Below are 13,689 nucleotides of genomic sequence, written 5' to 3' on the forward strand. Positions count from 1 at the left end.
GTTAGGTTTAATTAGTTCTAAGTTCTAGGCGACTGATGACCTCAGAAGTTAAGTCGCATAGTGTTCAGAGCCATTTGAACCATTTTTTAAGTCACATGGCATTTCCGCTGTCTGTAGCTGAGAGCAGACGGTACCAAACGTTATGTGTCGGTAGAGTATCAACCGAAACACCAAATTAGTTCATGCTGTGTGCTGTCGTCCTGTACAAGATGCGTAAACGGTAATTAAAGGTAGCGCTAGAACAACAGAGTATGGGAAAAGCGTATCTATGAGCTATTGATGTGAAGGTCACTGGTAGGTGGGTTGGTAGAGCGTCAGATCGCCGTCCTAAATAGCCCGAGTTCGGAAACAAAGAAAAGTTCGGAACCCACTGGCGGTATTTTTTTAACGGTTTACGTGTGAAATTGTTATATGGAAGAACATTTTTCTGGCATGTAAAAGGACATTTCGGAGTTTGTAGCAATGTTCCTTTGGCAGTCGGCCTTCGCTTCGTTAGTAGAAAGTAGCAAATCTCTAGTGTACCTTTGTATAGATAAATAGGTAACACTATACCTGTTTATACAAATGTACTGTATGGGTTTGCTGCCTTCAGGCAGTCGATTTATTTCGGACGAAGAGCTGCACGCCCGTGACAACTTTATAGATTGTATTTGCCTGCCTGGTCGGGACTTTTCATGCAATCACGGTTCTGAATGCTGCTGCAAACACTTTTCCGTGAAGGCATCGATCGTCTCACAATGGGATAAATGTACGAGGGTCATTCAATAATTAAAGAGACAAATTGGTCTGGGGAAAGAACTGCTACTAGGGCAAGTTTGGTGCTTTTATGACTTTAAGTAGGCTTCACTGGAATGATGTATCAACATTGCCGAGTCTATAACCTCAAAAATACGTTTCAAGATGGTGAGTCCGCTTGAAACGTCCACGTTAATTGAATAACGTTCTGTTACTCGTTTTTTTAGTTGTTTAAGGCGAGAAACCAGTGAAGATATACCGTAGAATGTCTAAAGCTTACGGTGAAGGTTGTATGAATCGTGCCAATTTTTACAGATGGGTAGAGCTGTTCAGAAAGGCCACGACTCAGTTGCAGTTTGAAGTCTCTCACTTGAAAGTCGAATTGATGAAATTATTCGAGCCAACCGGCGTGTGACTGTGGAAATGATAGTTGATAAGGTTCAAGTTAGTACTGGAACAGTTCATAACATTATCTGTGCCAAACTGAAGTACCGCAAAACATGTGCAAGATGCGTCCCAGAGGAGTTGACGCGGCTAAACAGGGAAACAAGGTTGAGAGTGTGCACAGAGCTGAAGGAACGTTATGAAAGAGAATTTGAGCACTTCCTCAACAAAATTTTAACTTGTGATGAAACGTGGTTTCACTATTATGAACCAGAATCAAAAAGACAAGGAATGGAGTGGAAGCACACCAACTCACCTGTGAAGAAAAAATTATAAACCCAAGAATCAGCAGGAAAAGTCATGTTGACGGTGTTTTGAGATGTTGAAGGTCCAGTTTTTTGTGATATCTCGAAGAGCAGCGTACATTGAACAGCCAATACTACTCGGATTCGCTTTTAAACAAGGTGAAGCCAGCCATGAGAGAGAGACTTCGTGGATTTCGGAGGATTAGTGTGATTCTCCAGCAAGACAACAGATGTCCTGATTTTGCTCAACTAACCCCTGAAACCAATGAGAAAATGGGCGGGTAAGTACTGCCTCATCCCCCTAACAGTCCTGATTTAGTATCCAGCGATTTCCATTTGTTTGGTGCACTGAAGGGGACATTACGTAGGGAGAGGTTCCAGGACAACGAGGATGTGCAAAAGTTTGTGGGAAACTGGGTCAAACGTCAAGATAAAGAGTTCTTTGCTGACAGAATAAAAAAGCTTGTTGCCCGTTGGAACAAGTGCGTAAACATCAAGGGGTTTATGTTGAAAAGTAGAAAAGTATTGTTTTGTAAAAATAAATGCTTTTTTCTCCAGACCAATTTGTCTCTTTAATTATTGAATGACGCTCGTATTAAGAGTCACGGCGATTACTTTTGAAATAATAAACAGTTTACTTACTTGTTTCCTACTGCCTTGTTTTCATTTGAGTGCATCTTATAAAATTGGGCCCGCTATTTACTGCCATTCGCATGAGCAGTGGCGGCCGAAGTGGCCGTGCGGTTAAAGGCGCTGCAGTCTGGAACCGCAAGACCGCTACGGTCGCAGGTTCGAATCCTGCCTCGGGCATGGATGTTTGTGATGTTCTTAGGTTAGTTAGGTTTAACTAGTTCTAAGTTCTAGGGGACTAATGACCTCAGCAGTTGAGTCCCATAGTGCTCAGAGCCATTTGAACCATTTGAACCATGAGCAGTGTCTTGGTATTAAGATTGTAGAAGATCTGCAGTGGACAAGTTGGAGAAATAGCTTATACATATAGTTCTGTTTCACCTTAGTCAAAAAGTGCGTGGCGAGAAGAAGAAGAATACCTCTGAACCGCAGACTGCTGGTAAAGATCAGAGTCGTTTTGGTTTGTTTACATCCCAATACGACGAGAACATTATCTGCAGTTTGTCGTAGGTCACGAAACAGTCGCAGCGGACTTCCGGTAGATAAAGCTTATAACAGGGTAATATTCGCTATGAGCCCGCGATCTCGTAACGATGCCGGGATATCTGGGCGGCGAGTTTAGCTGTGGGAACGGCGCGTCGCGTGCGGCTCTAGCTGGCCGCACAGCACAAACACACACACACACACACACACACACACACACACCAGTTCTGAGAAAACCTGGAGAGAGTTACCGAGGTGCGGGTCCCCAGCTCTCGCAGGATTCGCCGACGCGACCGACAATTAAGATATGCAGATGGGCGCCTCCGGGCCACTCACTAACGGTAGTTCCGGCGCCTGCTAATGATATGCGGGCCCCGCCAGAGCGGCGGCTGGTGACCGCGGGGCAGCTAACGGTCAGCGCGGCCCGGCGTCCACAAAGGAGGTTCCCAGCGGCGGACGCGTCCCGATCCGGGAACGGGCCGTCCCGTCCCCTGACCAGCGTCCACCAAACACTTGCCGGCCGCCGGAAGCCGGAAGAGCGGCGCGCTCGCCCGACCTGTACGGCTGACCGGTTGGGCCCGCGTTTTGACCCCTATCTGCTCCTCGTCGATACCAGTTCCGCTGCTCGTTAAAGGAGCAAATACGGACCAGTTCCACCACTTTCGGTCCAGGCAAGTCGCCTGCCTGTCACGTTTCCCTCTTCCCCAACGTCTTTTGCCGAAGGTCGCACGCCGAGCGCGGATGATCCATCGTCCTTGCGCTTCCCGACCCGCCCAAACGGGATTGTGGGCTCCTTTGCTCGCCACCTGGCGTCTGGACTTCGCTGTCCGATCTTGGCCGTTGCCGCACGTTGGCTACCATTCAAAGAATGCTCGTTTTTTTCTACATCATTGTCCCTGAATGATAAATCAATGCACGTTCTCTGGACCGACCTAGTCCCCGTGCTAACTGGTTACCGTTAAACCCTGGATATTTAACTGGTTTTCATCGATACAGAGCCTCGAACCGGGAGTTTCACGGTGCTCTGTGTGATAAACATGTACCTGTTACACCGGACAACCACCGAGCGGTCTGTTGGCCGACAACCTCACTTGCTCTTAACGTCTTCCGCTGGACGGCGGTTATCATGTCACGTCCTTCTGCCAGTCCACCCCTCCTATTCCATCTCCGCCACCTGGCCCTTTTCTCGACACTCTGGCCCGTTGCTGCTCCGCGCGACCTCAAACGGAATTTCTGAGACAGAATCCGTTATTGACCCGCGAATACACGAATGAAAACACTGGCCTAACATGTACGCCCATGTGCGTCAGAGTCGCTGCTTTTTTGTTCTTCGAAACGGTCCGCTACTCCTTCGTTGTAACCGCCACCCATACAAATCACGAAGCGATCTGCAAGACAGTTTACACTGGAGATTATTTTTAAACATACAAGTTTCCATGGCAAACATTTTGCAGTCACCTGTTTTACGACTGAGCCCAAAGGTCGAATAGTGCAAGTCGATTCTGTGGCAGTCTGAATTATCCTATTTATTTCCTTCCAGAGATCACGCAGATATTAAATCGTAACTTTTATTATGAACAGCGTAAATCCGTGGAAGTAACACTTGTCATAATGGGTAATTTTGGTTAGTAACCTCCTATTGTCTCAAACAGAGCAGTCATGAGTAACTGACAAAACAAAAAAAATGTTTTGTATTTAAGGAAAATTACGTTAAACACCTTCACCCGTTTAGAAAGGACGTAGAACAAGCGACGCAAACAGGCCCGTGCTTTCACGACATCGGCAAAGTCAAGGCACTTTAGGTACATACTATTTCAGAAGAAAACGGATAATAGGAAGTAGGGTTAAGTGGGCTTGACTAGAACCAAACAGAGCTAAAACTAAAACGACTATTTTATTGAAATTGTGCTACACGTTTGACGTTGTGAGACATCATGGGGCTGCGAGCGATCATGAAGGTGCAAGATGGCGAGTATAAATTGATACAAACTTGAAAACGGACTCATTACTTAGTTAGAAGTGAACCATAGTTAATAATATCGAGGTATACCGTATTAAATTAGTAACTACTTCGGTACTTTAGTCAATGAAGACTATCCACACATAGATGACAGGAATAATTATTTAATACAGGTAGTTATGGATACAGGAATCGATGTTGCAGGTACGAAGGGACGAAAATAAAAGAGAATTTCAAATGTCCGAGAATGCTAATAAACAGAAGGCAAGCATTCGAACTAGAACACGATAAATGCGCTGAATTAAAATTCATACATTTGAACGAGAGGATGTGAAAAGATACAACGAGGAAATAATCCATAGGCAGGATATAGCAAAGAAAATGGCAGAAATTAACAGTGTGGTGAGAGAACCAGTTGATTAGTTTCTTTGTATTTAGGGCAGCTGAAGATAACGACTGAATGGACGGCAAAAAGAAGAGTAAAAGTATCTGCAAAAAGAAATTTGCTATCTTTTTCACTGCCAGGTACTACCACGTAATGAATGGTAGATGGCATTATAAAACATGCAGCAATGACATAGGTGCGTATACGTAAAGACGGTAAATCATGGAAGTTTGTAGATACCTTTATACTGGCGTGGCTGTCAAATAGCTGACACGATTACGGTACACACTATTATCTTCATATGTAGCTGGCCAGGAAAATCGGATATTCTTTTGTGAAAGCTGCAAGTCTATAAGATTGTCTGGAAGTCTGAAAATAATTAACGGCTTAACAATGAAGCATATATTGCTCGTGTTAACATTTACGAACAATTGAGAACTGTCAGATTTTGACGGGCGGATCGTTTTGTCTAAGATTCGTAGGTTCGCCTTGTCATTAGCATAAGGGCTCCATGTTCGAAGATTTTCGAGCGCTGGAGCGTGGTGTTGTAGTCGTAGCATTGTCAGTCACTTAAGAAAAGAAAGATACTTACATCGACACACTTACTGTAAATTATCATCACCCATTCAGATTCTTGTTTTCACATCGTTTTGCGAACCGACAGTTAAATCATGCGGTAGTTAACTTTTTATACTGGTAACATCATAGCATTGTTCACAAACAAAAAATAAAGCACATACAATAAAATACATAAGAGAAAGGTAGTTTTCACTGAGAGCTATTCTACACAACATCTATGGAAAATGGAAGTGTAGTACAGAAGTAAAGGAAAATTAATAACAGCATGCACTACCCATATAATGAATGTGTTAGCAGAAATTCTCAACCAAAGAGCAAAAGAAACATGTTGCAAGAGGTCCGAGAACACATCATATATCTCTAACGAAAATTAAGTGATTCCGGAACATGCATAACATTTTCAGTGCGCAGATAAAATTCTGCAAGTCCAGCTACACGTTGAGCGTAAATCTTTGACGTGGTAAATCACTCACCCGCCAACGCTGGGATCATTGTCTTTTGCTGCTCGGCGCTATATCCGGCAGCAAAGAGTCTTGATCCCAAAGATCTTAGCTAGGAAAGTGAGGTGTCGGAAATCTTGCGCTGTTTCTCCTGAGCGGTTAGGTTGAGAAAATCCGCTGGCGTGTGTCCAGGTGCTATTGTTACAGGATAGCTAGCAGGAGTTTGCTATAAGAAGTGTCTCAAGTAGGCTGCAAGAAAGACAGAGAGGTCAGAGGCCAAGGAGTCAGCTGATGCCTCTTCTCACACATTACTCGTTACTTTAACTACAGGTCTTTTCATGTTAAATTTCTTCCTCAATAGCCTGTCACTGTCGAAAGTAAATCAGGTGAAAAAAAGTTTCTGCAGATCGCCACGGCAAAGCTTATCCGTCATGGATACTTTGAACATCGTGACCGTATGTTAAAATCATATATAGCTACAAATATTATACCTTGTCACTTAATGAAATATTCATCAATTTCCGTTTCCTGCATTTTGGGCTCGCCTTAAGATGAGGCACATAAATGAGATACTTGATCGTCATTAAAGCATCGTATTGGGCACTGGAGATTGTTTGCCTGGGTAAAATATAGTGCCCTCAATGGTAGTTATTCAGAAAATTATGTCGATCACGGGAGTTAATATCAGTGTCAACTATGTACACGCTGTAAACAAAGTTCAATCTTTGATATCGTTCACAGAAGTAGTTTCCAATAAAGGTGATAATTGAAACGTATGGCGAAACAATCTCCACTGCCCAGAGCAATCCTTTAATGACCACTGTGTATTTTTCTGCAAGCCTCGTACTAAGATGAGCCAAATCTGGGTACAAGACATAATTGTGATTATGGTCTAGTAAATAATTTTTTTCATTAAGTGATTATTTGCAGCTATAACTGGTTAAGTCACAAATGTCTTCGTTACGTACGACCACGGACAGTTTCGAGAGTTACATGACATCTTCAGGTGGGTTTTATCGATGTGTAGCAACCAACCTAAATATGGGAATGTACTGCTCGAAACTAACAGGGATCGTAAGTAACAAGAGTTTGTAGATGTTTCACTGGTTACTGATGACCACAATGCTTTTCAAGTGACATTCCACGCCAGTTATCGTAACGCCTTGCGGTCACGAGTAAGAAATGAAACCGTGAACGTCTGCTGAAAAGTTTTCTTTACGTGACTTAGTTTCATGCAACTAGAGGCTGCAAAACACCGCTCCTTGCGGTCAGACGACAAACACTGACGCACTTGCATATCCAGTGTTGGAAACAGGAACAAAGAGAGAGAGATTAGGCGTTAAGTTAATGACGCTGTTTGGCGCGAGTACTCACGAAACAGCACAGAACACAGTGTTCAGAGTGGGGGCGAGCAAAGTCGGGAGCTCGCGGCCTGTGCTGTGGTCGTATAGCGCGTACCCACCTTCTCTCCTCATGCCCATCTTGAGACACTTCTTGAGGCGGCAATATTGGCACTGGTTGCGGTGGTGTTGGTCGATGGGACAGTTCCGGCTTCCGCGACACGAGTACGTAAGGTTGCGCCGAACGCTTCTCTTGAAAAAGCTTTTGCAACCTGCAAACGATGGAAACCTGCAGATATTACACTCGCCGCAAGTCAGTCTGGCGGTCTCTCTCTACTCTAATTGCACACACATCAACACCAGCACAACGTCATTACTAAACAAGCACAGCATTTTGCACACACAACACGAGTAACGTTTACACTGACATCTACAGTCTGGTCAGAATAAACAGGCCCCGAAAATATTTCGTGCACCTTACGACAAACAACCCAACTTACATCATCTGCCCATGGTGAGGATGATGTAAGGTGTGTTGCCTATCTTAAGGGACACTAAATTTATTTTTTTGCGCCAGTTTTATTTTGTCCACCTTGTATAACTTTTTTATTTGTTCCTTTTGTTGTGATCTACTAAGTTGCAGTGTATGAATCCCCATGAGAAGGCGATCATCTCCTGTTGCAATAACAGACCTGTCCGGGTTGTACTTAAGTCGACTGCTGTTTCTAGCGGAATAGTATAAGTGATTTTGAAATTTTTCAACACACTCGGGCCTAACACAGGACTTAGCAACAAGATATCCCTTCACCTTTAAAGCTGAAATTTCTTATTTGTTCCAAAGGCTTTACAAGAACTTAATTTTTGTGATCTTTCGGTCTCGAACCCTGTTTATCAACGAAGTTACAAACTGTGTATTGAAGATACTATTTTCAAGCTCATAAATCTGTCTGATTAAGAATCTTTAATGTGGACTTTTACAAAATAGCGTTCTGAATAAAATTAACAAGTAATAAAGCCGTCTTCTGAATGGGCAATTGGGAATACAGTATTATAGGACGTCGTAGACTGCAGACACTGTATATAACAACAGGATTTTCAGAAGGCTGGGAAACCCGAAATATACAAATGTGTATCAAAAATAGAGAGTAATACTCAGGCGTCGGATTTGTCACGTAGAAATGAGGGGGAAAAGTATATTCCCAACATGGTTGTAGATGTGCTTAAATTCCGTAGTTTGAGACTGTCACTGTACGTCTTTCTTAGTAGTTACTCGTTTGCTGTTTAAAACAATGCAGAAACTTCTTGTAGAATGCGCACATGTTACATGTCACCGCTACAATGAGATCATAGCTATAACACGCACAAAAATACCTGGCAAGAAGTTCCCATAACCACTACACAGGAGCTGCGTAAAATTTCGCATTGATATAACATCAGCGAAAGAAATCCAATTCGCTAATCTCGCGTAGAGTACAACCTTCGAAATTTATTAACCTGAGCGTATCCACTATCCAAGGTAATGCACGCTGAGATGCACGCTCAATATCATGACGAAGAGCCGAGCTCCAAACACACCACGCTTCACTAGCTACTGGCAATAATCAGCCAACAGTTCATAAACATTCATGAAGAAACTGAAACCCATAGGACGTCACTGTGTAGTAACTCAGAAAACTTTCCAGATCCACATACATGCAAGACCTTCTCCTCATTTTTAAGCGACAAGTCCAATTCCTAGGCACTGCACACTGTGTACAGTATTACCAGTATAAAACTGAATAAAACGTTCCAGAGGATGCGGACTGTATCCATTAAACGTAACAGAAGAGTTTCGCCTACAAATGGGGACCCACACGTAAAATCATTTTATTTGGTATGACACAGACATGTTACCTGTTATAGAAACCATAGCACCAATATATTACAGTACTCAATAGCAGTGGTTAGTTCTACGTGAAAATTTTTATAATATCATATCAGTCAGAAGAACAATGTATTAAATAGCATCTAATTACAAGAAAAGAAAATTTTTAATAATACATTATGAAGCGTAGTCGAAGGTAATTACAAAAGGCCGTTTTTGGAAGAGCTAGTTAGTACATTTTATGATTTACACTTACCTTTAAAGAAGAATCGAGTCAATAGTGAGACGTGATGTAAATATTTGGTAGTTATAACAAAAATAAAATAATTTTTGGCAACTATACTTACAAGTATGCATTCAAAATGGAAAGTACATTTTTAACAGTAATTCCACTATCCAATTCCAAAAGTGTGTCGAAAGAACATTCTGAAATATTCAGTGTCTCTGAGAATCCATACGTCGTGCGTCAGTCAACTACTGAGTTCTCTAACAGCCTGTGTTACCTCAGAAAAATACTAACACTAGGCAACCCTTTTTATAAATATAATTTGTCACAAATATGGAAAGAATGGTAAATTTAGCGTGAAATGCGCTTAAACAAAACTGTCAAAAGCAGAGGAAAACTTGTTATTACGAATTAGTGAGTTTGTACTCATTGCATAGTAATAAGGTGGTGATAATGACGCTTATAGTGACTGTAAATGTTGGATTTATTAGCAGCTAATTTTAACATTCTAAAAACTGTCATTTAAATTCCAAGCTCATAAAAAAGACACCCACTCAACGTCGCCATCGAGGCTCATGCTGTGTGTGTGTGTGTGTGTGTGTGTGTGTGTGTGTGTGTGTGAGAGAGAGAGAGAGAGAGAGAGAGAGAGAGAGAGAGAGAGAGAGAGAGACAGAGAGAGACAGTTGGGGCAAAAAGCGTACTAGAAGCTTACGAAGTGAATAATATATTCGCTTCTGGAGACAGGAACATAAAGAGATGAGCATATTGCCTCCGTTATACAATGTATAGTTAAAAGTAAAACGTAATAATGTGTCACAGTCGCACTGCATCGTTTGTGGCTTCAAGAACGTACAACTCTGTTCGATCATAACTTCATTTGTAGCCCTCTGCTTCACCAGACACTATAATTATGCAAATTAAGGAACACTGTTCGATGTTGTCTCTTTACTTTCTATCGTCACGCGTGCAGTACATGTTTAAGCCGAGGCTTAATATTTTACTGGAGAATAAGACGGGCACTGTTCATATTAGACGTCGATGACATTAGTTACCAAAGGGCCTCGAAAAGGAAACCTGATATCAAACCACCCATTACTAACTCACGAATGTTCGCTGCTATGACAAGCGTATACCCATTTTCGTTTGGAGCAGAGAAACCTACCACAATTTCCGAAAAAAAAAATAATAATTAAATTTAGTGTACGCTACTCGACTGAGCTAGTATAAACCCTAAAACTTCAACTTTCTATTACGTATTGGAAACTGATTCCCTAAAGTCAGTTACATACAATTTAGATCTCATGCGCGATGGCTACATACGGTAAAGTATTTCTGTAAATTAAAAAGGGAGGAAGGAAGTTTAAGGCATTCTACCCGGCGACATGGAGGTGATGGTTATCAGGACACACCCGAAGGGGGAAGAAATCTGTAGGAAATAAACACAAAGGATGGGGACGCTCTTTGACTTCAAGAGATGACATTCTGTCGTAGGACGAACAGTATAACGGGGAAGTTGCAACTGCGGGGAACTAAAAAAGTGTGCTGTTAGTTGCAGGGGGCTCGAGGACTTCAGTAACAACTGAATGAAGCCGTAGCCTATAAACAGAGTTATATTGGAGGGTAAAAGGACAGACTGATGAAATTGGTAAAAATTGTGGAAAGCATTAATGTTTACAAAAGAAAGTATTTCTCAACATCATATCGAACGAGCTCCATCAGTTTCGACTAGCCCGATTGAACGTTTTGATTGCCCAAGAGAAGTAATTTGTTTTCAGAAGTGCATAATAGTAGTTACGAAAAAAACTTTCGATTTCTAGTAAATTCATACTTGCAAGTTATTTTACAAGGCTGTTAAGTAGAAAGAATTCACATTGAGCCAAAAATGAGGAAACGGCTGTTTAGAAGAGCAACTTGTGCGTCTGTGCCATGTAGGTGCTTTGACCTGGTTTGAAAATAGCTTTTTAATCGCTCTTGTTGGCCACTTCTACTTGAACTCAACTTACTAGCGGACTGGTAATACAGCGTAATAAGCACCAATCACTTTTTAATGATTTTACAACTTGTTATACAACCGGTAAGTCCCAAACATAGACGAACAATCTGAATTACTTCTGCTGCAAAAAAGTATTTTCCTATTATTTTGGTGCACATTCACCTTCATCGATTTTTCGACTGCTCGATTGCGTTAACAGGGTAACGGATGAATCATGTCTCGCATTACTAAGCCTCTTGGTGACTTATGCTTCTGCGTTAAGAATCACTATAATGAAATGTTCTTCCCAGAAATTTTTAGTTTTGACGTGCCAACAATCACAATACAACCTACAATGTCCTCAGCTTCTCGATACACATAATTTCATTCATGGTACAATGCACGCTCAAATTTGAGGTTTCTGGAACCTGAAACATTTCAGTGAACGTAATGCGAAGGACTTCCATCCGTAATTTAATACCTGCGTCTTCAAAAGTTTCGGGAATTCCACATTCCGAGTGTCTATGTTTCCTCATTGCAGTACAGCAGTCCAGAGTTCCTATAATCATCCCCTAAGTTAGTTTCCATCCAGGACGAAGTCGACTTTTTTCAAACGTAAATGGTTTACTTCTGCTCGAGATTCAAATGGTTCATATGGCTCCAAGCACTATGGGACTTAACATCGGAGGTCATCAGTCCCCTAGACTTAGAACTACTTAAACCTAACTAACCGAAGGACATCACACACATCCATGCCAGAGACAGGATTCGAACCTGCTTTCGTAGCAGCAGCGCGCTTCCGGACTGAAGCGCCTAGAACCGCTCGGCAACAGGGGGCGGCTCTGCTCGAGACTTTTATTTTTCTCCTATAAGAGCATTTGACCAGACGATCAAGACAGCTGGCAACAGATATGTACCTGAAGAGCAAGTAGTCACACGGTTCACTAAAATTATCCCTACTGAAGTGGAGCGCGTAATAATAACACCCGTAGCTCATCAGTTGTACGTCGTAGCTAATAAAACACCGTTACTCAATTGCAAAACAGTCCATTAAAGAGATTGTAGTAGCTGTCTACAGTGCTGAACGCAAATTCTGAGCCGGCCGCGGTGGTCTAGCGGTTCTAGGCGCGCAGTCCGGAACCGCGCGACTGCTACGGTCGCAGGTTCGAATCCTGCCTCGGGCATGGATGTGTGTGATGTCCTTAGGTTAGTTAGGTTTAACTAGTTCTAAGTTCTAGGGGACTAATGACCTCAGCAGTTGAGTCCCATAGTGCTCAGAGCCATTTGAGCAAATTCTGATATTTGTTCACTCTCGAGATACGGAATCAGAAAACGAGAGTTGTGATGACATTTGTGTGTACGACGCACAGCTTACACCTTTGGCAGCAACGATCCCGTAGGATGGCGCACAAGCGTCGCATGGAGATCGCCGTTACGCTTCTCCTGGGCATAAACAGCCGGCTTGCCGGACATGTCGGCACTTCGTTTCCCGCCGTTGAAGCCATCGCTACACCGATTCTCGCGTTCCTGCACCTGCACTTTGTACTGGAACTATGTTTGATTGTATGATGCTATGTAAGACATTACCGATTTCGGCACAAGTTGCTTGAAATCGTTTCGTTCGCTCCCTATCCCATTTTCGGCCACCGACTCAGCATCGAATTTTCTTCTACATCTACATACATACTCCGCAATCCACAATACTGTGCGTGGCGGAGGGTACCTCGCACCATAACTAGCATCTTCTCTCCTTGTTCCACTCCCAAACAGAACGAAGGAAAAATGACTGCCTATATGACTCTGTACGAGCCGTAATCTCTCTTATCTTATCTTTGTGGTCTTTCCGCGAAATATAAGTTGGCGGCAGTAAAACTGTACTGCAGTCAGCCTCAAATGCTGGTTCTCTAAATTTCCTCAGTAGCGATTCACGAAAAGAACGCCTCCTTTCCTCTAGAGACTCCCACCCGAGTTCCTGAAGCATTTCCGTAACACTCGCGTGATGATCAAACCTACCAGTAACAAATCTAGCAGCCCGTCTCTGAATTGCTTCTATGTCCTCCCTCAATCCGACCTGATAGGGATCCCAAAGGCTCGAGCAGTACTCAAGAATAGGTCGTATTAGTGTTTTATAAGCGGTCTCCTTTACAGATGAACCACATCTTCCCAAAATTCTACCAATGAACCACAGACGACTATCCGCCTTCCCCACAACTGCCATTACTTCATATCGCTCTGCAATGTTACGCCCAGATATGTAATCGACGTGGTTTCCACGCGATACGTGCTTGAAGGCAATGTTCGCCTAGTTAGTACCAAGATGCCACACAAAATGCAGGATGGGCACAGTGAAACTGTCCCACATATTTCATGCACCTTAGGAAAGGCA

General features: G+C 42.7%; 1 protein-coding gene across 1 annotated transcript in view; it reads right to left on the reverse strand.

Moving 5' to 3' along the window:
- Positions 1-13,689, reverse strand: part of LOC126198604 (steroid receptor seven-up, isoforms B/C) — a 561,753-nt gene that overhangs the window by 456,228 nt on the left and 91,836 nt on the right. Inside the window, exon 2 of the mRNA XM_049935056.1 lies at positions 7,364-7,513. Within this exon, the coding sequence (XP_049791013.1) occupies positions 7,364-7,382 (19 nt within the window). The 5' untranslated portion in view covers positions 7,383-7,513. The remainder of the gene's footprint in view (positions 1-7,363; positions 7,514-13,689) is intronic.

Source organism: Schistocerca nitens, chromosome 8 (genome assembly GCF_023898315.1).
Source record: "Schistocerca nitens isolate TAMUIC-IGC-003100 chromosome 8, iqSchNite1.1, whole genome shotgun sequence".
NCBI lineage: Eukaryota > Metazoa > Arthropoda > Insecta > Orthoptera > Acrididae > Schistocerca > Schistocerca nitens.